This window comes from Lethenteron reissneri, chromosome 18 (assembly GCF_015708825.2).
Source record: "Lethenteron reissneri isolate LAM-NWPU_2019-01 chromosome 18, ASM1570882v1, whole genome shotgun sequence".
In the NCBI taxonomy this organism is placed as follows: Eukaryota; Metazoa; Chordata; class Hyperoartia; order Petromyzontiformes; family Petromyzontidae; genus Lethenteron; species Lethenteron reissneri.
This window is the reverse complement of record NC_083796.1, coordinates 7,789,499-7,816,352: the sequence shown is the minus strand read 5'-3', so window position 1 is coordinate 7,816,352 and position 26,854 is coordinate 7,789,499. Positions and strand designations below refer to the sequence as shown.

The 26,854-nt window shown below is 43.9% G+C and overlaps 2 protein-coding genes across 5 annotated transcripts in view; one reads left to right on the top strand and one right to left on the bottom strand.

Annotated features, from left to right (window-relative positions):
• The first annotated feature begins 241 nt into the window (after window positions 1-241).
• LOC133343811 (gamma-secretase subunit APH-1A-like) lies at window positions 242-11,500 on the top strand. 3 transcript variants are annotated; one of them, XM_061553666.1, is made up of 8 exons: window positions 242-408; window positions 2,376-2,550; window positions 4,719-4,889; window positions 6,389-6,462; window positions 6,772-6,894; window positions 7,403-7,530; window positions 8,484-8,607; window positions 9,660-11,500. In XM_061553666.1, the coding sequence occupies exons 1-8, from the start codon at window positions 390-392 to the stop codon at window positions 9,677-9,679; spliced, it is 834 nt and encodes a 277-aa protein (XP_061409650.1). In that variant the 5' UTR covers window positions 242-389; the 3' UTR covers window positions 9,680-11,500. The 3 variants fall into 3 exon arrangements, with proteins under 3 accessions (XP_061409650.1, XP_061409649.1, XP_061409651.1); XM_061553665.1 differs by having other exon boundaries at window positions 244-408; window positions 2,373-2,550; XM_061553667.1 differs by lacking the exon at window positions 242-408 and adding an exon at window positions 1,889-2,152 and having other exon boundaries at window positions 2,373-2,550.
• Window positions 11,501-12,608: 1,108 nt separating this feature from the next.
• LOC133343810 (carbonic anhydrase 14-like) overlaps window positions 12,609-26,854 on the bottom strand; it is a 54,991-nt gene continuing 40,745 nt past the window's right edge. For both annotated transcript variants that reach the window (XM_061553663.1, XM_061553664.1), the window contains exons 10-13: window positions 20,558-20,578; window positions 19,723-19,810; window positions 16,851-18,671; window positions 12,609-16,397 (exon numbers count right to left, since the gene is read on the bottom strand). In XM_061553663.1, the coding sequence (XP_061409647.1) occupies window positions 18,599-18,671; window positions 19,723-19,810; window positions 20,558-20,578 (182 nt within the window). In that variant the 3' untranslated portion in view covers window positions 12,609-16,397; window positions 16,851-18,598. The remainder of the gene's footprint in view (window positions 16,398-16,850; window positions 18,672-19,722; window positions 19,811-20,557; window positions 20,579-26,854) is intronic.

The window sequence follows — 26,854 nt, the reverse complement described above, 5'->3', positions numbered from 1 at the left end:
AGCGTGGGTGGGAGGGGGGTGGGAGGAGGGGGGAGGAGGGGGGTGGGAGGAGGGGGGTGGGAGGAGGGGAGGGAGGAGGGGGGAGGAGCGGGGGGAGGGAGGAGGGGGGGGAGGAGCGGAGGAGGGAGGGGAGGAGCGGGAGGAGGGAGGGGGGAGGAGCGGGGGGAATGTAGGAGGGGGGGAGGAGGGGGGGGGAGGAGCGGGGGGAGGGAGGAGGGGGGAGGAGCGTGTGTGGGAGGGGGGGGTGGAGAGGGTGGGAGGGGGTGGATATTTTTTAGCCTTAACAAACTGTAAGGGCAAGTGCTGTTAGCGAGCACATATTAAGGGCAGAACACGAGGAGGTGGAGTGGCCAACACCACGCCCGGCCGCCTTTATCTCCCCAGCGGCGATGTTTACTCATCACACAGGTACTCATTTTTGAGGCTGAGTCGACCTTGGGGAGGCCCAGAGCCAGTTCAGATAATTGTCACTTGGCGTTGGCCGTGAGCGGGAATCGAACCCGGGTGACCAGGTTCGTAGCGCAGCGCGCTAACCGCTGCACCACCGCTCCCCACGCCACGTGCACTCAGAGTCAGTTTCGCGTTCAGCGGTTTTATTATGTTTTAGGACGCACGCAAGTTTAATGTTTTTTCAGTATTTTAAGTTGAATTTATTAGGTAGAGCCCCGTGAGCCATTCGGCTCTTGAATCGGGTGCAACCGCAACAAACAAAAACATGAACAACATCTTAAAGTGACTTTGCGCATTCTAGATTTGAAGTTTTCGTGACTGCAAGAATCCATTCTCTTTGGTTCCCCCCCGCCCCCACTCTGTATGTCAGCATGTTTAGTGTCTTGTTGTCCATTGCGGCATGTTTAGTGTCGTGTTGTCCATTGCGGCATGTTTAGTGTCGTGTTGTCCATTGCGGCATGTTTAGTGTCTTCCCTTTTATCTCTTTGATCTCCCTGCGCCCCACGCACCCCACCCCCCACTCTGTTATCTCCTCCTTGGCGCCTCCCACCCCTCATTTATATTCATGTAGCGTCTTATTATTGGTTCTTTCGGTAAAGTCACGTAGAAGGGAAATAATAAAATAATACAAATGTAAACAATAAAAATTATCACGACGTTTCGACTGCAACACAATCGTCATAATGTGTGATTATTATTGAACATCACGTTGAGTGCAAAGAATTTGCACTGAACATGATGATGCACCGATAACGGGTGCGTCATTACGTCATCACGTAACAACGTTGACTTTGCACTGAATGTGATGACGCGTTCATAACGGACCTGCGTGATTACGTCATTACGTCATCACGTAACACAACGTTGACTTTGCACTGAACGTGATGACGCGAATATAACGGACCTGCGTCATTACGTCATCACGTAATACAACGTTGACTGCACTGAACGTGATGACGCGATTATAACGGACCGGCGTCATTACGTCATCACGTAACACAACGTTGACTTTGTACTGAACGTGATGACGCGATAACGGACCTGCGTCATTAGGTCATCACGTAACAACGTCGACTTTGCACTGAACGTGATGACGCGTATATAACGGATCTGCGTGATTACGTCATCACGTAACACAACGTCGACTTTGCACTGAACGTGATGACGCGATTATAACCGACCTGCGTGATTACGTCATCACGTAACACAACGTTGACTTTGCACTGAACGTGACGCGCTATAACGGGCGCGCGTCATTACGTCATCACGTAACGTTGACTTTGCACTGAACGTGACGCGCTATAACGGGCGCGCGTCATTACGTCATGACGTAACAACGTTGACTTTGCACTGAACGTGATGACGCAACGATAACGGGCGCGCGTCATGACGTCATCACGCACGCCTACGGGTCGCGCCTTGTCGCTGTCTGCGATTTGTGTTTTTTTTCGCGAAGCGGAAATTGACGCCCGCACTTTGACGCGAGTGGGCGAGTCACATCGGAGTTGGCACAAAAGCGCGTTCGTCTTCACGTTTACCCCAGCGACCGCATGTGTCCAAGATCCGCGACGTTACAACACTAATTACATCTCACAGCGCAGCGTAGAATAAAGATTTAAGACGAGCCTCAGGCGAAGTGCAACGCTTTGTACCCGAGAGAACGCCAGGCCGCAACACACTCCGCGCCTTCTATCGTAGTAAAGTATGTTACATCAAGATGCACGTACACTACTACTAAACAGACACGCGTATTGTTACCGGCGTTATTAGCGCCGTGTCGCCTTCACTCGCGTCGATGAGAGCCTCGGAGCTGTGAGATGATTTGTATTCGTGGTGGTGGTTTATTAGAGGATCTCTCCTCCCTCCTCTTACTGCTAATGAATGTTCAACCTGTGTCTCTCTCTGAACAACAACAACAACAGCAGCAGCAGATACAACGAAGTGGATCTTCACGGACGGACAACCTGAGCGCACTCAGAACAAAGTCATGCCGCTGGCCACTTTCTTCGGATGTACCTTCATCGCTTTTGGGCCGGCGTTTGCGCTATTCATCCTCACGGTGGCAAGAGATCCTCTTAGGGTCATCATCCTCATTGCAGGGTCCGTGTTCTCTCCCCTCTCTCTCTTGTCTTCTCTCTCTCGAGGGGTTTCGTCGAGGGTGGAGAGGGGGGTGTTTGTTTACTTGTCTTTGCTTGCACCCCGTGTGCTTGTTGCGCCTGATGAATGGTTTGGGTTGCTGAGTGGACGATTATTGTGATTCATCTTCTTGGTTCTTTCGGTAAAGTCACGTAGAAGGGAAATAATAAAATAATATTAATATAAAATAATGAAAATTCTCACGACGTTTCGACTGCAACACAAGCAATTATCATCAGGTGTGAAATCCACAGCAATAAAATTTGAAGAAAAAAAAATTCTTGCTGTTGATCTCACACCTGATGATGATTGCTTGTGTTGCAGCCGAAACGTCGCGATAATTTGTATTGTTTTATATTTGTATTATTTCCCTTCTACGTGACTTTACCGAAAGAACCAAGAATAGGAATCCCTGCAGTCACGAAAGCTTTAAATCAAGATTATTGTGATGTTGAACACGGAGGCTTTCGCGATCAATATCCATCATGTTGGGTTTTTTGGGTCGGATCGCGTAAATGTGTCGATACAACCAATTAGTAAGGGTTGTCATGTAAACACAACGTGCCAATTCGTTACAAGTACAGCATCACCGGCGTGTTGGAGAGCAAATCCACAACATTTGCAATCTGAGTTCGACGTTTCGCCAGTAATTACAACCAGCATCATCAGGCGGACTGCCAGACGTCAAATCTGGCTGTCCGCCTGATGATGGCGGTTGTAATTACTGGCGAAACGTCGTACTCCGATTATAAATGTTGTGGATTTGCTCTCCAAAACACTGGTGTGCTGTTCTAGTGACGAATTGGCACGTTCTGTTTACATGACAACCCTTACTAATTGTCTGTGTCGTGTGGTGGCGGGTTTAACGACACATTTCTATTTACGCGATCCAACCCAGAAAAAGACCTATATTATGAATTATTGTGAAGGTTTCTTTATGGTACCCAATGAATGTCTAGGTGAGAGAGGAAATTGAGGGGAGTTGTTTGTGAGACCAGTTAGTCTCTTGTAACCTGAATGTTAACGTATAATATGAAACTTGTTTTATGATATAAGAGGTTGTAAGCCTACCTTGTGCAGCAAATGCTTTCGTTGGTACTATGCTCCCACATATATGCTCCCCCACCTGCAACAACACCTTCAGTGCTAGCACGCTGCGGTGTGAACCCTTTGACCTGAGTTATGTTTGTGGCCACTGCTAACATCAGTGGCGAATAGTAACGGAGCCGGCTCTGGACCAACCTGCACTACTCATTGTGGAGAAATAAGATACACCTGCACAGCACGCTTTGCTTGAAGAGGCCCTAATCCAGCAGATTATTGACAGATGGTTGTACATATATACAAGGGGTTTAAGACCAGGAGTCTCTTTTAGCCTGAATGGTCTCGTTCATGATATAGATTTACTCAACACGTAGATTTTTTTCGCCAATATTCCGATTCATAATTGTCCTATGGGCCAGGCCACGTCATCTGGATGTTATTCGGAATTCCTATATTCTTCCTAAAGATGCGTAACAGTCGCAAGCGAAATGTATTTAATTGCAGGCTTAAACTATAATTGTCGCATTAAATGTTTGTGCAAGTGACAATTACATACAGTACATTTATTTGCCCATGTTGGATGGTGGAAGGTTTTAGGGCAGAAATGTTGCAGATTAAATCATAGCCAAACCCAAAAATCTATTCTAAATTAGACATAGATTGAGAATACATTTTGGGATGTTTGTCTGATTCCATTTCAATGAGTTTTATGTGTGGGTGGAAACTGAAGTACTGTACCTGGAAAAACACATGCATAGGAGTTGATAACACTCTTAAGATCAAACAGATGGGTTGATGAAGTTGCTGTACTTTTGGTACTGCCATTTCCTGACCACCTTGCAGTCCAATGGGTTTCAGAGTTTGACAGATCCATACTCGGTTTAACACGTAGGCTTTCATGACCAATATTCCTAATAGAGGTTTTTTGGGTTCACCAACACTTGCAACCAAAATGCTGCATTTCAGGTTTGCGCCACCACATTTACAGTCAAAAGGTTTGCCAGTGAAGATATTTTGGAGTTACATATATCTGATTGCTGTGCACAATTTCACTTCTCTAAAATGAGAAATGTGCATTTGTTTTTCAGGGCCTTCTTCTGGCTAGTCTCTCTGCTCTTATCGTCGCTGGTGTGGTTCATCGCCACGAAGGCAAGCGATCGAAAGAATGAGGAGCTGCAGCATGGCCTGCTCATCTTCGGCGTGCTGCTCTCCGTGCTCTTCCAGGAGGTCTTCCGATATGGTTACTACCGCCTCCTGCGGTGCGTAGAGCCTCCCTGGCTCGCTTCCGTGCACCGATCCACCACGCCCTAACAGAGAGCGGCTTTAAACCAGGGCTGGGGGGTACCTATAAGGACCTTCTCCGCTTCACGCAGCCCCTGACCACAGGAGGCCTACCACTTTGAAACAGCCTGTAAACAATAGTTTTCTGTCATAAGCATCTCAACTACACCATTCAGCTACGAGAGGGGAATTAATATTTTTTACCTGACAATTTTTTAGCTTGGTCGGCTGGCCACCTGTTAAATTTTAAATAAGTCTGAGCACACAGTCAATGAAAATAGTCCTAGTGTGATCAAAGTTTAGTGTCCAATAATGTGTGGCCCTCTTATGGTGCTCGAGTTATGAGACTTGCTTGGGGCGAATTTCACCTGTACATGTTCACTTTTGCAGGTTGCAACAGGATAGGTCCCTGAATCTATTTCTCTTTTTGTGCATATTGAGTGGATTTAAGTAAAGTCACTAAAATGGTTTTGACCGTATATAGTGACTACTGGCTAATTATTAATTATATATACCATAATAAAGGAACTCAAATCATGGTTTGGGTTATGGCCCTTTAAAAATTAAAAGGCAAAGTTAAGTAATACAATGTCAGAAATTGCTTTGTTTTGAATTGTCATACCAAGAATGTGTCTTAAGTACCTGACATTGGATACTGGAAGAGAGGGCTACATGAAGGGGATTACAGTGAGATCGAAGTGAGAGTTGGGGTGAGTTACCAAGCCATATGCAACTCTCCCTAGGCATGACTGTATTCAGGATGTGAGTTTTTGCATTTGGGGGTTTAAAACATTGTTTATTGCAGTTTGGTGAATGTTAAATTTTTTATAGCACCTCTTCCTGGGCCAGCCGCCCGAGCAATGTGTTGTACAGTCCCCGCGGCAGGTTTGAACAACAATTGATGCCAGTCACGTGATGCATGTAATGCAATCAATCATTGTGTCATTTTAACCACATACATATACCATATGGAATAAAGGAGTGAGATTGCAGGTTCACATTGAACAACTAATGCGGCAGTGGATTCATAAAAGGGTTGTATTTGTACATTCCTTGTTTAACATGTAGCCAATGCTTTGATACTACATTTAGTGTCATGTCTATTGTCTTCAATTTGTCGAGCCTTTATTAATTTTAATGAACATAAACATAGAAAGTGGCTGCTTTGGTTTAAATAAATGACAAGGGAAAATGTGCACATGTTGTTGTCCACTTGAGCATCATTTTGGTGTATTTATTTGCAACACATGGCGCCAACGTACCCAGCCACGTCGAACGAATTCACTTTGTGGGTTAGATGATTCCAAAGTGTCTCAAGCTATTTACAGGCGTTTGATGATTACATAATTGGCAACACATTAGTAAAAGTAATTATAAATACTGGATGTTCCATGTCAGGTAAATGGAAATCGAATTGCAGCTTGCTGTTAGTGTATCGCTGGCATGGTGGTTAATGAGTCTTTCCTTATCTGTGTAGGAAAGCTCAGGATGGCTTGGTCACATTCAGCCAAGACAATAGGCCTCCCATCAGCATGCAAGAGATGGCGTATGGTAAGGCACTGTGTTTATTTTTATCCGTGAAAATTAGAGCGGATGTTGCTTTAAACCTTGATAAAACAGTGTTCGCATCAAATATAAATGACAAGCAAATCTTATGTTTAAGTTAATAGAGATAAACTAAAGCAATATGATATAAGACAATATAAACTCGACAAAAATAATCGATCGTTGAATCGAATCCTCGTCCCTTAATTCTGATATTTCATTGTATTGCGGGGAGGATCAACCATTCCAAGCCTACTAAATGAGTAAGATTACTTGTCTGTATTTTCATGAATTGAAACATGCCCATCCCTGCAGTGGCCGGCTTGGGATTTGGAATAATCAGTGGGGCTTTCTCGGTCGTGAACATCCTGGCGCAGTCGATCGGGCCTGGAACTGTCGGGATTCGCCAAGACTCTGAGTACTTCTTCCTCACTTCGGGTGAGATCCTCTGACATGTACCTGTGAGCACTACGGGACAAGTCAACAGCACCTCCGCCAATTAACCAGCAGGTGGCATGAGCATCCTTTGACAGCGCTATTCCATCCAAACAACGGTTCATTCTGAACTATAGCTGCCTAAATCGCTATATTTTGGCATTCTTGCAAGACCTGAAATTTCATTGATGGGTAATTTTATTATTATTTATATTCAGGTAATGATTTGCCTTTAAAACACGCGTGTGTTTGTGTGTGAAAGTGCAGCGGTTTGTGTACTGCGCTTAGTTACAGAGACCTGGCTTCGATACATGAAATCTGAAGCTGTATGAGGCCACCCATTGCTCCACTCAGCCTTAAATGAGTACCTGGTGTGGTGTATAAAGAACACTGAAGAGGCAAATGTGGCTGGGCATCGTGGTAGCCACACCACACCCCGACTCTTGTGGGTGCTTGTGAACAATACTTGTTATCTGGCTAATTGGGGGATCTTTGTTGCGTGTGTGTGCAGCATTCCTGACGTTGGCAGTGATTCTTCTGCACATGTGCTGGGGTGTCGTGTTCTTCGACGGTTGCCAACAGAGCCGCGTTTGGGCCGTGCTTTTAGTCATTGCCTTGCATTTCCTCGTCTCGTCTATGGTTAGTTGTTTGCAAGGATGCCATCATCACTTCCTCACCACCAACTCACCTACCATTAGTATTGTCAGTTTACTAAATAGTGAATACCTAAATAGGTACAGTTAAAATATGCTGTATTAGCTTACGCTGTCGACTAAAGTCTACCCACAAGTCGGTCACTATTTGCCTTGAAGAGTTGTGCACACTTACAATTGAGTGACTTGCAAGTGACGTTGGTGATTTACGTGGAAATGAATCCCTGTGAAAAGCACCCACCGGGCCAAATATTGGGTAAAAACATTTAGATCGTGATCGTTTTTGAATTCGTAATTAAACTCAGACAAGTTTCCTGCATAATACAAAGACATTGATTTGGTGTTCTCTACTAAACAGGGGGTGGAGCTGTGGAGCAGTGGTTATAGCATTGGGCTTCGAACCAAGTCATCCGAGTTCAATTCCCGGCCATGGCTAACGTCATTGGCAAGTGATATCTGAACCAGTCCTGAGCCCCCTTCCCCCTTCAACCCACACTGACCATCAAGTTAAAGTATGGCTTAACAACCTCCATGACTGACACATTGTGAGATGGTCTTCATCGAGAATCAGATTGACAAAGGGCTATCCACTATATTGTTACTATGATCCATTTCACCTATATATATAATTTTTAAAAGACAGCTTTTAGTCTGTAGTCAAAATGAAACGATCACATCATGCAGTTGGTCTTCGTTTAAATTGAACTTGGTTGGACAGCGCATTCGTGCAGGACAGACAAATATGCATGACAGACAAACAAATAATCCCTGGTGGGCAGTGTCGAACCTGTTGTTCCTACCTGTAATATTGCATATATGCATAATCCAAACTGTATGCGGCTGATGCCTTCATCCAGCAGTGCGTTGACATGGGGTTGTGTGTTGCTAATCAAGTTATTCGGCTGAGGTGACCGATTTGTGTTCGCACTTGTGCGGCAGACATTCCTGAATCCCGTGTACGCGGGAAGCCTGGTGCCTACGTACGTGGTGCTGGTCGGAATGCTGCTGTGGGCATTCGTCGTAGCTGGGGGCACCCCGGAGAGCCTGCACCGCGCCCTCACCTGTAAGGGTTTGGATTATGGGCTCACCTCCGTTCTCATGCTGGATTGGTGCGGTGTGAGCGGTTGCTGTGAGCAATTGTTGTGAGCAGTTATCGTGTTTAAACTACACACTACTCGAACGTAAAATGATTACCTGTACAATTCTGTGAAGTATATATTATCAGAGTATGTTTTTTTTTGCATTCTGACCACAAATATTGTAGTTAATGCAGACATGATTCAATGTAAAAGGTTTCAGTTTGGTGTTTTAACATCTTAACACCTGTTTTGTTGCCAGAAAAAAGGGGAAACACTATTCTCACGTGTTTATGTACTTGGTTTAAGCACATTGTGTACTTGCAATGTAAAATTACCCAGACAGCATGGTGAGTAACCATCATCCGGGCAGTGGATTGATAAAATGGCTGTATAACATGTACATGAGTATAATGCGCTCAATGATTTGAGACAATAGTCATATTTTTGCGACTCAATACATGGATTTCATGCTGCAGACACCGTACCTGATATGTTGGTGGCAGTGTAAAACCGTTAATGCTAAGAGGTAATGATAGTTTTTAACTAGTGACAATTTTATTTTAGATTTACAGAGTAAGACAAAAAAAACCTACATCTTTAGCGACTTTGCATGGTATTACACAGTCAGCTACTGTCTAATTTCTTAATAGCATGGCACACTTAACATCACAGGATTGATTGAGAGGCTGTCATCAATTTACAGCCCCCACGTGCCTACTTAAAGTGCTGACTGGTGTTCTTGTATCCATCATAATATGCATAGTTATAGGACTTTCCGTAATGCAGTGTGGATACATAGACACCCACTTCTGTGGTGAATTTAAAGGAAAGATCGGGGCCGTTTGTGAATGTGTTTATTTATTTATGGTGTTTATTTAATTACTGCAAAATCTATGTTATCACAACATTGCCATCGGTGCAGTTTCCAGGCACTAAGCCGAGTTGTTTAGCACTTCTAAACATGCATTGCTGACATCCTGGGGCGCTAAGTGGGCCACATTCCTAACAGTGCTAATATTCACACTCTCATTCACAGGCAGCAAGGAAGCTGACTGATCCAGACATGGAAAGTACGGGAAGATGGAGCCCAGGATGGTGACTGCTATGTGCCGCTTTCAAAGATGGAATGCTCACAAGAAACAGGGTTGAACGTAGGAAAATGTACTAAATATATTCTGGACACTTGGTTTTGTATAAAGAGACAACAAAGTAAACGCATATTTTGCAATGGTCTTTTTGCAGTGTAAATGTTTCCAAATGGCTTCTGTCCAGAGACAGCGTTACTGCTCAGATGTCTAATCGAGCAGCAATAAAGCACAACACGGTTTTGGTAATGGCAATGATAGTGAAACTATTTTATGAAAATAAATGAAAGATATTTGTATTGCTATTGCAGATTGTATTCTGACATTTGCAAGTTATGTAACGAAAAATATATATTTCCAACAAAAGCAACAATTTAAAATACTTTTTTTAACCAGGTTTTTTTTTGTATTTATGTTTTTTCTGAGGCTTAAATTCTTGCCACCTCGGTTCTCCATGAACCATGCTTGCCAATTTGTAAACTAATTTTATTTCTTAAATCCCTCATTTGAAATACATTTTTAGTTGTCATTATAATAATGATAAAGAGGATTAATTTGTCTACTGGTTTTGAAATAAAACAATGCGATTCATCTGTTTTTATATTGTACAGAAGTTACTATGAGCGATGTGCTTTATCTGTAACGCAGGTTTCGCTTACCAGCAGTGGCAGCATTTTTTCTATTGGACAGGGAAATAGTGTGGGGCAGTAACATAGATTCAAGGCTGTGTTGGCATTCACTGTATTTCATTCATTGTTAACTTTGTCGTGATCACTGTATTATATTGTTTCATTTTTTTGCATCTCTTAAATACTTTATACACAGGAATAGCCCAAGATCTAAAAACGAGTGATGTGTTTTGATAACAAATGGTGTTAATTTTCCACACGTTGAAAGCATTGTACAACACCGCATTGTATAATATTGCATGAAATGTATTGCAGGATCATTTAACTTTTTTTTATATTGGACCACAGGTGTTGCAGGTGTTTAACTGCCTTGCGTAACACTTGATGTATTTCTGCAAATAAAGTGGTTGAGTATTGCATCGGGACCTCGTAGCAAGATACATATCAAGGTGTGCATCGTGCACAGAACAGTGCAAACACCTGTTCGATGCTGTATATACTTTTTGTCGTTATTAATTTTCGTCTCAGGACCATTTTCAGGAAATTACTGCTCTGCGTGCAACGACCTTCCTGTTTACAGTTCGAAACGCTGGCGATGTTCCCCATAGTTGTACCGGTGAACTCGAACAAAAAAACATTGACCGTGCACAAAAGTTTGAAACAAAAAACAACCCCAAAGGGACAACATTTATTTAATGAGCAGTGTTTTTTGCCGATGCCGTCTGCAGTCCGATAATTGTGTGTTCATGCTGAATACTGCAGTAAAAAAAAAATCTAAAGGTACGATGCATTGCCATTCACGTGCTTGGGGAATTCTGCTTGACTGCTTGTGGGGCCCTTGGTGCTTTCCCTTCGCACTTGGATGTCAACACTGCAAGTTACAATTCTGGTTCACCTGCCACGTGGTGAAGGATTTAATCACGGCGCGAAACTCGCTCTCGTGAGCTTTTCTGCCGGAGGACTTTGCCAAATAATCTTGTTATAAAGATTTTTTGAAGTGAATGGTTCAAGAACAAACATTACCTGGTTAACACATTCCTTTTCTGTTATGCTTTCACATTGTAAAAAAAAATGCTCAATGAAATAACTCGCAAACGTTTTTCTACATTTGTGCACAACTGCCTTATGTAAGCTTTTTGTTAAATAAAGTAAAAGCAATTGTGCCTTTTCGTATAAGTTCTTTGTATGTCCTGGTATATTGTCCGTCCCCGCACCTCCGATTCGCACGGTTGGATCCGTGTCTTGCGAAAGAAGTTCAATATACACACATGACCTAACAATTATTTAAATCAATTAAGGGTGTGTCCATGGCTCATAGATTACAACTGCTTCAGCAGTTATAGTTCACTGCCAAACAATTGTCACATATCTTATTGTGTAGTTAGCACAAGAGAACCAACTTTTCCCATTGAATGTGCTGTATACGTCAGTGATTTGAACATGTGAGACAAACTTTCATGATGCTCAACAATCTCCCAAAAAATTATGGCTGCAGTGGAAATAGTTTATGCCAGCACAGGACTCATTGAAATCTGTATTATTCCTAGATTCAAAGTAGATACATGACTTTTGCAGGACACCGGAAGCGTGACAAAGCCGCAAGCCACAACGCACGGCCACATTTTCAAGGCCATAAAAACAGTCTGGCTATTGGCCGAGGTGTATGATATTGTGTGAAGCCCTTGGGGTAATGTTAAATATTAAGTTGTGATGAAGTATGTAGGAACACCCTTTTCTGTCCAGGCACATATCTAGCATCTCGGGCATTGCGTTCTTAGTCCAAACACCTTTCCACCGTCCCTTCGAGCGATGTATCTTGCCCAAGCCCACTTACGTTTCTTAAGAGTCAAAGCAATGTCTCTATGTATGCTTGGAACTACGCCGAGAGACGGCAGAACACACGGGCGATGTGCAGCCTGAATATTTGATTATTCAATTGCCACTGTCCTAAGAATTTCACACAGAATGTGTTGGCCACAGCTGACGCACAGATAAATCAATCAGCATTTTGGCCCGATATTTGTGGACTTCACGAACAAACTAAACATACCCAAGTTAAAATTCAGTTCTAGCGGTAAAGGTTAAACTTCGAGCTTAGACATTGCACAACTGTAATTTTGGAAATGGAAAACCAAAAAAACAATTGACACAGATGTTAATATAAAAAAATTTGAAATGGGAAAAAAACAAAAAAAAAACAATTGACACATGTTACTATAAGAACACTTATTATGGTTTTATAAGCTAAATCATGATACATTTTACACCACGTGCAATTATAATCCATTTATTAGAATAAAGTTATCACATACGGCTGAGGATGACAACATTGCCCGTTTTAAAAATCACGATACCTTATCAAGTGTCTCGCAGGAGCTCCACATTTTGAGCCACAACATTAAAGAGGCAGAACGGGGAATGCGGAGGGGGTCGGCCTTCTCTGTTTTGCAATGACAAAACACGGCCCCGCCTCGAGAGAGGAAACAAACTCTTAGAGAGAAAGCAAATGCCACATACCCTGACATTATTGCCGCACAAACAAAACACGCACGGGTACATTGTGCACGTGTGTGCACAACGCGGTGTAAAGTTACGCTTAAGCGTTTGGCTGAGGCCACGTCCTGGTCACGGTGGGTCAATCCAGGTGAGTGTGCGTCCCACGGTCGCAATGTCACCACGAGAGCTGCCACGCGGTGGTGGTGGTGGTGGGGGGGTTTCGTCGACTTGCCTGCAACATGGCAATGCAATGGATGACATGTTGATGTAAAGCACTTTCAGTTGCTAAGGCTATATGGAGAGGCACTTGAGGCTTCAGGCAGACAGCAATACCCCCATCAGCTGACGCTTAAGCCCTCCCAGCAGAGGCCGCCAGTGACGATGAAAATAAAAGCACTCTGTGGCTTTGGCGTCATCTAATTGCGTTTGTGCAGAGAGTGCGACGCCCTCAGATGTGAGCGTGCCCGAACAGGGCTTTCACACCAAACCATACAGCGCACAGTCGTGCACAGGGTGGTGGTGGTACAGGTGTCTTGTGACCCGGCAAATTAATTGACCCCTAATTTTTTTATTTTTCCTTTGCTCATTTGTTTCTATCTTGATTTGAAGCTTTCGTGACTGCAGGAATCCATACTCTTTGGTTCTTTCGTTAAAGTCACGTAGGTAGAAAAATGAAGGAAAACTAAAAAAAATATTTCTCACGACGTTTCGATCGCAACACAAGCGGGTCGTCCTCAGGCGGAAAAAATAATCCAGCAATGGAACTAACTACTGAACCAGCGAGATTTTTTTCAACCATATCAATTCCATACACCCATCCATCAAATTCACCATGGAAGTGGAAAATGATGGTAAGCTATCATTCCTGGATGTTTTGATCGAGACGAGGCCTGATGTCTCGTTGGGACATTCCGTCTGCAGGAAAGCCATCCACACGGATTCCTATCTAAAGCCTGACTCCCACCACCATCCGGCTCAGAAGAAGTCCTTCATCAAAACACTACACCATAGGGCCCGTTGCGATCGAAACGTCGTGATATATTATTTGTTTCTGTTTTCATAGCCAATAGTGTACAAAAAAAGATGACGTTTTATAGAATGAAACGGGAGTCACAAGACATATGGACCACGCTGTATATAGGTTCTGCACCTGTTCTGGTTTTTTTTCCCAGGACATCCCTCTCTGTGAGGAAGCCATCCCGATAAATCTTGTAGTCGTTGCAAGACAACGATTATACGACTAGTTTTCTCCTATATTCTTGGTTCTTTCGGTAAAGTCACGTAGAAGGGAAATAATAAAAATTTAACAATAAAATTCTCACGACGTTTCGATTGCAACACAAGCAATCATCATCAGGTGTGAAAACCACAACAAGAAAATTAGAAAAAAGTGGCGTTGCTGTGGATTTCACACCTGATGATGATTGCTTGTGTTGCAATCGAAACGTCGTGAGAATTTTATTTTTCATTTTTCATACTTTATTATTTCCCTTCTACGTGACTTTACCGAAAGAACCAAGAATATGAATCCCTGCAGTCACGAAAGCTTTAAATCGAAATGTAGTTTTCCCCTCTTCTGGTATTATGAGATACCTTTCTTTCCACGATATGCCCCGCATTTTGTGTACCTCCTAAGGTGGCAATCATAAATGACGCCCCCCCCCCCCCCCCCCCGTTTTTAAAAGACGGACCAAAGTACTCTCGCCCATGCAGAACCTGTTTTGCCAGATTTACAGTCACCAGACCCATGTGGCTGAAATTCTCAACCCGATTGCATTCAAAGTCTCGTCACTGTACTCTGCAAATTGATCCAAACTCATTGTTGAAATTCTTTTTTGGGCAATTTAATCGCAAAATTAATTCGCAAATAAAATGTTGCAATAACTCGGTTTAGATATAGAAGCATTTAATTTAGACAAATATAGCACTGTATTATGTAGTACTCCAATGATTTTTTTTTTCAAACAGCATAACATACTTACAGCATTTTTAAAACTTACTTCATATGCAATACACAGTATATATGAAGATCCTTATGCATCCTAATATTCATATAATATCTATTAAATCTACGAGCTCTCCATGGTTATAATGACCTCTTACTTTGCTCATGACCGTTATTAAGCCACACACAGACTTCCGTGACAGTCCTAAGCCTTATGGGACACAGCATGTGCAATCACATAAAGCAATAGAGCACTTTGGATAACTTCACCCGGCAACCCACATTAGCATTCACTACAACCGCCCACTAACCCGAATAATATACAACCACTATGTATCACTGCCAAATTAACACGCGAATATCTTTGATGATATTTGTCAAACACTTTTGCAGTAATATTACATTCAGTGAATAAATAGTGGTCCCGAATTAAAATTAATCAAACGAGTTGTTCAATTCGATAAGTGGCATCGAATTGTATGTGGCGTGCATATGTTTAAGATACATGAGCGTGACTATGACCTTTTCTGTGACAGCATGACTCAGGCTATATAGATTTATTTTAAGGCGTCCAGGATGCAATGTCTAGCTTGCATTATGAAATAGGCGAAAGTCATTAAGTCTGATGTACAGGTTTCTTGCGTTTAACTTCACAGTACTTAATAATATACATGTCCGAGATCGATATACCCTAACGTTCTGGACCAGTGGACCACTATCAACCATCAAAATATTTTTCGCGGACAACCATTCACCATAAAAAAAACACTTGTTTGAAAATGAAAACGAGTCTAAAACTGTTAACTTAAAATCCATTCAAAAAGATGCACTTGCTTTTTATTTACTCGATGACCATTGCTGCTCCAGCTACGACAATGCGTCAATGTACAACGTGACATCGGTAGTCGATGCTGGCAGATTCTGCCAATAAGCCAGCTGTGCTGATTCATTATTAATGCGATCTACTTACATTAGCTGTGCAATGGGCAGTGAGATACATGATGTTTCGTGAAGAAGAAAAACTACCCAGTAGTATCTGCAACAGTTCCGCAGCCCATGAAACTATTTGACTGCTGACTTCATATGAAGAAGCACTGATGGCGTAGAAATAAACTGGTTGAGTCAAGTTTAACAACGGCAAAAGCTTTCATGTGACAGGGTTGTGTTATTGCTGATTTTTTTCCCATAGAAAATCTGCGACTCCGAGGAAAATAAATCTAGCGTGGGTTTGCACATTATTATTCACGAAGTGGACAAATCTATTTATTTAGATATATATTATACTGCACTGAATTTGTATAAAACTACATCTACTGATTTGAAACTAAATGCACAGTTCACAATTGGTCTCTTTTAGGTTAGGTCGTTTAAAAATGTGTGTCGTAAAAGTTCTTAAAATGGCAACTTCATTACAAACACAATACACCTTAACGTAATTGAAGATTTTCTATTTTCACCAATGACTACATAGTTTCACCTAACCTGCCAATCACAACCAATCAACTAGATTTGTAATTATTTAACTAGATGCCATGCATGACTGTGCCGATGAGTTCATGGCATCTACTAAAGGACCTGGATCAGGAAGCGATTTGAAGATCCGAGCTCCTATTAATAACCTGATGATCAGTTTAACACGTAGGCTTTCGCGACCAATGTTATTCATAATCAACGTTTTTGGGTTTAGATCGCGTTATTTATAAATGTGTCGTAACCCTCCACCACCCGACACGGCCAATCAGTAAAAAAGTGTCACGTTGACAAAAGACAAATAGTTCACTGCTTTAGCCCACCGGTGTGTTGAAGCCACAACATTTACAATTTGAGTACGACGTTTCGCTGGTAATTGCATCCAGCATCATCGGGCAATTCGCTGGATGCAATTACCAGCGAAACGTCGTACTCAAATTGTAAATGTTGTGGCTTCAACACACCGGTGGGCTAAAGCAGTGAACTATTTGTCTTTTGTCAACGTGACACTTTTTTACTGATTGGCCGTGTCGGGTGGTGGAGGGTTACGACACATTTATAAATAACGCGATCTAAACCCAAAAACGTTGATTATGAATAACCTGATGATGCTGGATGTAATATCCCGTGAAACGTCCGTACCCATTTAAACGCTGTGAGATTACTCTCCAACAACCACACCGGTGGCGCTCCTGCAGCAGTAATACATCTGGAACATTCGATTCACGTGACACTTGTATTAATTAGTTGTGGCGGTGGAGGAGGGCTTACGACATGTATTTTCACACCACCTAACGCAAAATAAACTAATTATGAATCATAATATTGGTCGTGAAAGACTAAGTCTAACTAAGTCTAAAATTGAACACGTTTTTTTGTTATTTCCAAGAACAAAGAACCGAGTCCAAAAAACCCAAACCGCACGCTTAACATAAATTCCACCACAATCCTAAAACTTGATCTCCCAGTACAATCTCAGTTGTCGGCATGACATTCACTTAAAAAAAAAAACCTTCAGGAGACATTTCTTGACCACAAGGATGTTGACTTTGCTGCAGTGTCAGTTGCACACATCCCGAGGGAGCCCACAGCTAACAAAGAACCTCGCTCGAAAAGCCAAAGCAGAGAGTGGAAGAGCTCACACATGAGCCCACACTTTGCCTTCCCCGGTGGCAGGTGTGGCTCATTGCCTTCTGCGCGTGACAAGAACAAACATCTCACGCTTGAATTTCGATTTAAAGCTTTCGTGACTGCAGGGATTCATCTTCTTGGTTCTTTAGGTACAGTCACGTAGAAGAAAAGTAATAAAATAATAAAAATAAAACATAATAAAATAATTCTCACGACGTTTCGGCCACAACGCAAGTAGCCGTCCTCAGGTGAAAACCAGGTCTGTCGAGGAGACAGCGTCTGAATGAAACAGCACCACGTGCTTGCGTTGTGGCCCGAAACGTCGTGAGAATTATTTTATTATGTTTTATTTTTAATTTTATTATTTTATTACTTCCCTTCTACGTGACTTTACCGAAAGAACCAAGAAGATCTCACGCTTGGTCTTAAATTAACCCCTTGAGCGACATCTGCTTTGGATGGATGCGGCAAACCCATGTGGCAACTCTTCACGCCCTCCGAGTGAATTCGTCAACATCTGACGGATACTTCCCGGCAACGATGCTTTACGACGGCCGAGTCAGAAACCGGCTATAAACATGTGTCCCACACTCACCCGAAGGTTTCAGTTCAAAAGGCAGTCCATGAACACGGCTTTTAAACTAATAAGGTGTTTGAAAAACAATACAATTAGAGAAATGGTAACTTCGCAATAAAATTGTGCTCCAATGAATGGCAAGAGTGGTATATGTTTAGATATCGTGCAGAAAGTTCCAGGTTTGACCTGGGTTTACGTGTTTCAAGCGTCGCTCAATGAAGGAGATTGGCAAGAGGGCGAAACGGTTGAGAAAAGCATTTCAAGAAAGTTCTCGTCATTAGCGAAGCTGGGAGTGATAATGCGTTAGCTGAAGCCATTTGGGTTTTACCGCTGGCTTCTAAGAAAAAATAATAGTGATTACGATGGTGTAAAGGTGCGCCATTTACACACTGTTCGTGACACTGCGAGTCAAGGTGTTCCCCTTTTCCCACAAGCACCCGGCACATGCCTCCACGTTCCAGGTGTGCGCGTCACCCCACCAACACGCAATCTGAAAATCGACTAACAACGGTGTGGTCATGTTATCGGCTTATGACATAGCAACCATAATAACGGCAATGGTGATAATAGAAGGACTGAGCCAGTTCGTTCTTGGCACCTTCATTGGGAGCATCGGGATCAACGCTCACCCTCGTTCCACCGTCAAATCTGGACACCGTCGTGGTTAGCGGCCGGTTTGTAGATAACGTCGCGTTTGGTGGCAGACTGTCTGGACCTGTGGGTGATACAAAAAAAACAATGTACAAAACCAGACTGTAGTCTAAACAATTGAAACATTACCTGTCATCACGAGTGATCATTGCAAACTATTTGAAATCGTTTTACGTATTTTATTGAAAATTACAACCGTGAAATTACTGCTATAATTCATGATTATGTTATCATTGTCGACTATGACCATATCAAAGCTATGATCTCAGAAGCTAAGCAGTTGTTGCACCTGCTTAGTGTTTGAATAAGCGAGCAACAAGGCTTGCCAGGTGTTGTAGGAATGTGAAGTAGCCAGGAGATTGATTAAGTGCTGAGTGTCATAACCTCATATATATTTGTGTTTTCCCCTCGTATTCCAGATTCCTTCCACAAATCCAAACAGTTATTCATAGAATTTGTCAAACATCCGAAAGTGGGTTCCTCCAGAAAAAAAGCATTGGACTTAGTGAGAATTTCCTGAATAAATTACGAGCATGTATATATATTTTATTATTATAGTCCCCTTTATCACCAATTATAAAGGCCACTTTCTATGCCAATGGATCTTTCAGCTGCAGTTCATCATACAGCCAGGATTATCCTGTAATTTAACATCCAAATTATACCTGGCCTTTTACAGCAACGCTCCAGTGACAAGGTCACCGAACAAGGTAGAGTAGCAAATGAAGTTGATTAAGGCCATGATAGCTCATTGTGCTCACAATCATCACAAGGGTGCAGATACAAGTCCTAGTCGGGGTTAACTCTACCCATCACGAGCACTGTAGAAATAAAAACTATTGTTGTGTTAAATGAAGACAACCTCCCCCCACCAGAGGACTGTGGAATTTCCACCACTATCTCTGCATCACCTATTGAGAACGGGCAGCGGTGTTGGGTCAGTACCCTCACCGCCGAACTACTAATCCACTGGTTGCCATTACGATGCTCCTCCAAAGGGTCTACTACAACCACCAAGAAAACCAAAACTTCGCGTTGGCCACCCAACCTAGAACCAGGTTTGCGCCCCGTCATTGAAAGTTTCCGATCACGACATTTCCGCGATCTGTCCGTACGTTTTGCGTCTTTGGGAGAAGCAATAAATGACCAGGACGACGAAGCAGATGACGAAGAGGATGCCGAAGATGATGGCAAGGATGTCACCTGCACGCACGGCGCATACACCAGCAGGGTGAGTGGGGAGGCATCGTGCACACTCAACGAGACGATAGAATTTTGGAATGCAGTCCACCAATTAATCATGGTCAATTAATTGAAAATCATACTTAATTAATTATAATTGACCACAAGTGAAGCCACAAATGCATATGGAACGTAGAAACAATATGTAAGGTTTAAAGTTTAACTTTTTAATCAGAAAAAGTGATAGATAGGTAAATGTAGAGGTGCATCCCTGTACATTGTTGCCAACCCCATTGCTGATGGAAAAGCCTCCCATAACAGGTGCTCTAGATGGTACTTTGGCCTATTCTTCCATGCTGATCACGTGTCTTGGAAGAGGTGTGAGTATCTTCTACACTTTGCCCAACCATACGTTACCTAGCGATTGACGAATTGGTGTTCCCATTCATATACCGGGAGGAAGACAAAGGAGGTGGGATTTCAGAAACTTGCCCATCATTTCAATTGCCGCAGGAGGAGATCAAATCGGCGGTGTCTCGCTTACACCTGTGAAAAAGAGCTTTGTAGCTCAAAGGATTCCTCCAGTATAAATACATATTCTTATTCTGAAGCCCGGTGTGATAACCATTGCACCACAGCAGGTTCCCTTTTAACCATGTATTTTCTTTACTATGACACCATCTGGCAACAAACTGGAGATGGTAATCAGTGCTGTGCTTGCGATACGTCAACACTGCGTATAATGCGTTGCCAACTGAGTTCACTTACCCACACGCAGTCCCTTTGGTCCTGGAACAAAGACAGAAAAACCATAAAATAAACAGGCGTTCAGTGACACGTGGCTCACAGAGCTGGCCAGCACGCACCTGTGTGCGGAAGTGACGAGGTTAGGCGAGACAACCACATACCGTGTCAACTCGTACGGTTTTCCCGTATTCTTCTACAGGGAAATTGAGTTTTCAGGTCCATATGGCATGCAGCCGTTTCAATACGGGCAAAAAAAAGTCTATTTGTTTGCGTTTCTCCCTTGTGATGGGACTTTGTAAGATGAACGGTGAAATGTATAAGGGGCACGGGGTGACCGATAAGGTCTAAATTGGCCTGTAATAAGGTAGGCGCTGATAAGGGGTTGACAGGTATGAAGGACCGCACACAATGCGGTTATGAGTGAATATGGATTCGCACAACGATGCTAAAATGCGACCGCTTTACAAATTGCTGTGCGGACAGCTTAGGCGGCGTGTTTAGGTCACAGAGACAGGTCTGGAAGCCGGGACTTTAACATGAGCAGGCGCGTCCACAGGGGGAAGGGAGTTCCAGACCATGAGGGCAGCGCAGCAGAAGGAGTGACGTGCTTGTTGGAATTTTTAAAAATTCAATCCAAGGGAAAACGGATCCAACAAATTTAATAATATACAGCCCTTTGTCAATCTACTGCTGGAGGAAAGCCTCCCCATACAGTATTGGCCATGGGAGTTGTTTGACATTAGCCCTGGATGGGAATTGAACTGAAGAAGCACGGTTCACAAGTAGTGCATGAGCCACTGCGCCACCACTCCATTACGAATTTGATGTGTCAATAGGGAATACCCAATTAAACATTACAGCTCGTTTGTGCCCGTAAAATGTGCCAGTCAATTGGCTCATTTATGGAAAAGGACATATATATATATATTTTAAATGTACTGTGTTGACAGTTTGGATTTCATGCTTTCAAAAAAATCTACAGAGCCCCTCCCAAAAGTAAAGCCGATGACACAATATAAAGGATAATTAAATAAAAAAACACATTTATACAAGCTCTGTCTCCACTTGCATATCGCATCATGGCGGGCCCTCGATAGAGAGGTGCAAAGACAAGGGTAGAGATCTCCCATATAGCCTAAACAGACTGTTGGGGCAAGTGTTGGTATTGAGCACCTACAGTATGAAGGTCGGCACGGCACACGAGGGGGTGGGTGGCCAGCACCACGCCCGGCCGCCTTTGTCTCCCCAATGGCGATGTTTATCACCAGGTACTCCTTTTAGGCTGAGTTGACCTAGGGGAGGCCCATGACCAGTTCAGATAATTGTCCCTGGTGTTGGGCGTGAGCAGGAATTGAACTCGGGTCGCCGGGTTCATAGTGCAGCGCGCTCACCGCTCACACAACCAAATGAGCCTTGATGTCTTGCGTTCTTGATACTGCATGGCAATTATACAAGGCAACCTGTAATCCCTGGGCTGGGATAGAATCTGAGCTGCTGCACATGTTACTGCTGGCTGATTACACAGACTAATCACATTGGCTGTGCAGTTCCCCAAATGCGTTGTATGCTCGCTCATTACTTGTAATGAGGGCGCGCTGGCTTTCTCGGGCAAGATGATTTTTGGCAGGACATCCTTGCCGTGGCTGTCTTTGGCTGGCCACAACTATGGAGCAACCGGAGGCAAGTTCTCTGCGCGAGGCCTTCTGCGGTGCACCACCCCGTGCCAAGTTGTCTTTGGCAAAACCACTTCCGCAGGCTGCCGCTTGCGATCGACTTTCTCACAGAACTCCACAAAACCGGGCATGCCCTCCTTTTAAGTCACCGACGATCTCTTGCGCTTTCTTTTTTTTATTACAACTGGCAGTTCGGAATTTTCGATGAAAGAGAAAAGAAGTGGGCGAGAGTCACGGTGCGAGTGCTGCAAAATGCCGAATCGCAGCGTAAAGAGGACGGCGCCCAGGTGACACCAGGTGACAGCGGCATCACCCGTGGTTGCCCTGTCCCTGCGCCGTATCGGGTAATTCCTCATGTCGTATCAGCTTAGGGCGCCACGCATTCTACAGCGCCACGCATTCTACAGCGACCAGGGCCGTGGGCTTGTGGGGGACCGACACCGGCCGAGGTTTATGAAGGAGGCGATGGAGGCGGCCAGTTTGAAGGGTGGCCTGGACAAGTGCCAGTGCCGCACAAAGAGCTCATTATGTTACTTTACTGCGCTGCATTGCTCAACGGATTTTTGACGAGCTTACTCTGTAAACAAAAATAAAGACCTGGACACACCGCCACACTGCCACTGTTCCACCCCCCATTCCACATAACACAAGCTCACCGCTCATCCCTGCTCAACACTGTCCTCTCCGTGATTTCTTTAATCGGTTATCCATGACCCTGGTTTTTAGGGCCGACTGTGAGCTCCTTGACAATGCAATGTACGTAACATTGTTTGGGAGACGGGAAATCTATTTGTATTTTGTTGCAAACAGAAGTGAACTCATAACAAGGTTCTGAGGGGGTGCGGGGGGGGCACGGAGAAAGATACACCCAGCAAACTCGAGGTGGCATGGCGCTTTTCATTAAAATTGCCCGAGTCTTTTAAATCGATGTGCCAATGTAACACAATTATCTGGTCTGAAATGCAACGGCACATTGCGAAATTAGTTTACACGTATCCAATATAAAACTAAAAACTAAACTATATTTGACCAGGTTAGACCCACTGAGCTATTTAGACGTGACCTGACCAGAAATGAGAGCTCAGCGAAGTGATGTATCATGTGGAAATTAATAGCAGCCAAATACTCTAAACGCATGTTTATAAATGTGGAGGTGAAATTATATGGCACCCCATATAATCAACAGGAGATTCTGAATCCGAATACCGAAATGTTCGGTGGGGAGCCAATTGTGGGGAGCGTGTACCGGTATACACGTGCACACAATCGCCCGGTCGCAATGCTGGAAGGAGTCGTTCGAGCAGGCTCAGTGCCGTAGTTTACCAATTTCTATGAGAATCCTTCGCGGAATGTGACCAATCAAGCCACTGTCACTGCTCCCTCTTAATCCACACTTGCACCACCTACATCCGCACCCCCACCACCGCCAACCCGCACAAATCCCCAAGGGGCAGCCAATTTACTGCAATCACCCAAGCGCTCGTATGAAGCCATCATGGCCTGCAAGAGAAAGAGGCACATTTATGTATAACACCATAGCGCCCAGGCCAGGCATAGCTGATTCTTTTAGCCTTCATCAAGCTGGGAACACAAGCCACTAGAAATTAAATGGGACTGCACCAGACCATTAACTGGTATTCAGCAACAATGATTTGTGATACTGCATTGCCAGTTGTGCACCATCACAAATACCGAAAACTCAACACACATGCGTGACATTTCAGGCAATGTCCCTTCTCTGGCTGTGAATAGTTTTTTACTGGCATTGGATGCCTGCGATGGAAAACATAGCATGACTCAATCTTCCTCTTTGTGGATCGAGTCTTCGATTCTTAGAAGGGAAACTCAAAACTTAGCAGACCCCCCCCCCCCTTCAACATTCTTGATTTCCGTAAAAATAGCAGTGGGCACCAGGTACCAAACGTATACGTCCGCTTGCGTGTTCTCGCACTCTCTGTCTTGGCATCCCAGACATCAGAGGTCACTGCAGCACTGTAGTACCATTCGGGGGGGTGCTGGAGGGGGCTGAGCCCCCCCACCTGCCCTGCTATAGGCTCAGTCACCTTTCCAGGATAAATTGTTAAAGACAAGTCTAAATAAATCGTCGCGTTATTTAACTATCTAACACCATTGGCAATGAAGTGATGGGTATCGCAGCCTTTCCTCGTATACACAGCGGCTGAGAGCTGGAACAGTTGGTAGATGAAAGCAAATCGTGGGGCTTTTGCGTGGAGGCTTCACTTGCGCTCACGGGGTACACCATTCTGCAGGAGCCCCACAGTACTTGGAGCGCACTGTCAGGCACAGAGGTCGCAAACGGGTTTTGATTCCTTATCCGTACCCGTACCCGGCCGCACCAGGGTCGCAAATGGGTACCTGTACCCATACCCGGCCGGGTATGGGCACCCGTACGCTACCCGTACCCGTACCCTACCCGAAATGAGTGATAAACGGTTACTCACCAGTGACTCACGGCCTACCCGTACCCGTACCTGGCCGGGTACGGGTAGCCGGGTATCGGGTAGGGTACGGGTATCAGGTACCCGGTTGCGACCTCTGGTCGGGCTCCATGCCGAACACCGTACGGCTACAGCCCAGAGAAACACGCCGGCGAGCTATGGAAGCAAGATCACATGTCCTTAGCTCACTCCGTTTAGCGTTCACATTTGTTTTGAAGTTTCTTTAACGCGGACTGTCATATTAACTCTCCCCCCAACCGTGGCTGCGTATGACCTGCCCTCCTTAAACAAGGTCACACGCCTGGATTGGGCTGGTTTCAGCTGCCGTTGAGAACATGAGTCAGAGCTTAAGGCCGAAGAGGCTCGGAGCAAAGGGTAGGGGTCAACTAGTAATGGGTAAACGGGAAGGACTATGGATAAGCTCCTGTTAAGGGGTGGCAGAGGAGCCATAAAACTGCACTGCACTCTTGGAGAAGTAACAATCAATGAACAAACTTGATGTGAAGCTTTCGTGACTGCAGGAATCCATACTCTTTGGTTCTTTCGGTAAAATCACGTATGTATAAAATTCTCTTAAAAAAATAGATCACGACGTTTCGATCGCCACACAAGCAATCGTCCTCTATCCCACCTGAGGACGATTGCTTGTGTGGCGATCGAAAACATCGCGATCTAATTTTTTTTCTACCTACGTGACTTTACCAAAAGAACCAAAGAGTAATAAATGAACACTTGCGACAATTTTACAGAATAATACATTATCAACACTCTGCTACGGAGAAGTGCCATCGGCCAAAACATAACCAAATATATTGTTTTTTCCGATTTAAAGCAGTGTTATTGACAAACGTGTTGAGTTTTGTTTTTGGCTATTTGTGTGTGTGCACCACTGCCAATGCTTTATGCCACGTCAAAAAGTTTGTACACTCGGAGAGACCGCTTCGTTTGATTCCTGCCATCGGGTGATGTTAACAGTCGCCTTGGTGACGAGTCCAAGGCTGCTTCTGGGTCAACGTGATCGGGGAACAAGAAGCAGGGCCTGTGGCCCCAGCAGGGGCGAGGTAATGAAGACGGCAACGCAGCAGCGTGAGACTCCTCATGAAAACAGTTGCAGAATCAGAATAGTTGTTTATACTTGAAGAATCCGATGAGCTATACAGCTCTATCAACCAGGCTATGCGTTAATTGTGTGTTGACCGACCCTCTGTGTTGTTTTACATTACATTTCGATATTTTACTAGGTTATTGAATTTTAGTTTGTCCTTCTGATTTTCAGGCTTGCTTGCCGTGTCATCGCACTTGCAGCACCTTGTTTTGTTGTCCACTCATTGATATGCAAATGTTTTCTCTAACCCCCTCCCTCTCTCTGCCTCCTCCCCCCTCTGTCTATTTAAGGCCACCCCACAGAGATGATCACTCCTCTTTGTTACCTGTGTTGCTCTCTCTATGTATCTTGGTGATATCTGTCTGCTAATATGTCTGTCTATAGTTTTCTGGTTAGATTTTATGTCGCTATTTCATTATACCTGATGATGATTGCTTGTGTTGCAATCGAAACGTCGTATGCTATTATTTAATTTAATTTATTATTTTATCTTTAGACGTGACTTAACCGAAAGAACCAAATAACTATAGAGCTCTATTTCACAGCAGCAGCAATAGCAGCAGACCATCAAAACTACAGGCAACATTATATTCTAAACCTATCGTGGGATATTGTTAGGATTCTGATTGTTGGATTGTTTATTTACTGCATTTCCATCTCACGTTTTTTTATGGGTGCCGCTTGCATGAATTAAAAAAATGAGTTGGAATTTTATGGCGCAGATAATTATGTATACCGCCTTAAAATAGCTATCTTACCTTTTTTATTGAATAAATTATGCCAGGGATGCAGGGAATACCGCTTTAAATCAAAATAAGATAAGCCAAATGCAACTAATACCTACGACCAAGCGACCAAACAACCCAGAATATGCCCCATCTCATCAGATCACAGAAGCTAAGCCAGTTTTTTGCACCAGACGAGTACTTGGAGGAGCGACCACCATACTAAACAGGTGTTATAGGCAACTGTAGGACTATGTTGTAGGCAAAAGAGGGCCATGCTGCAAATCCATTGCTGCACATTGACCAGCGTGTTGAAACATGGTCAAATAACCCCCATGGCAGGAACGCCGTGGGGA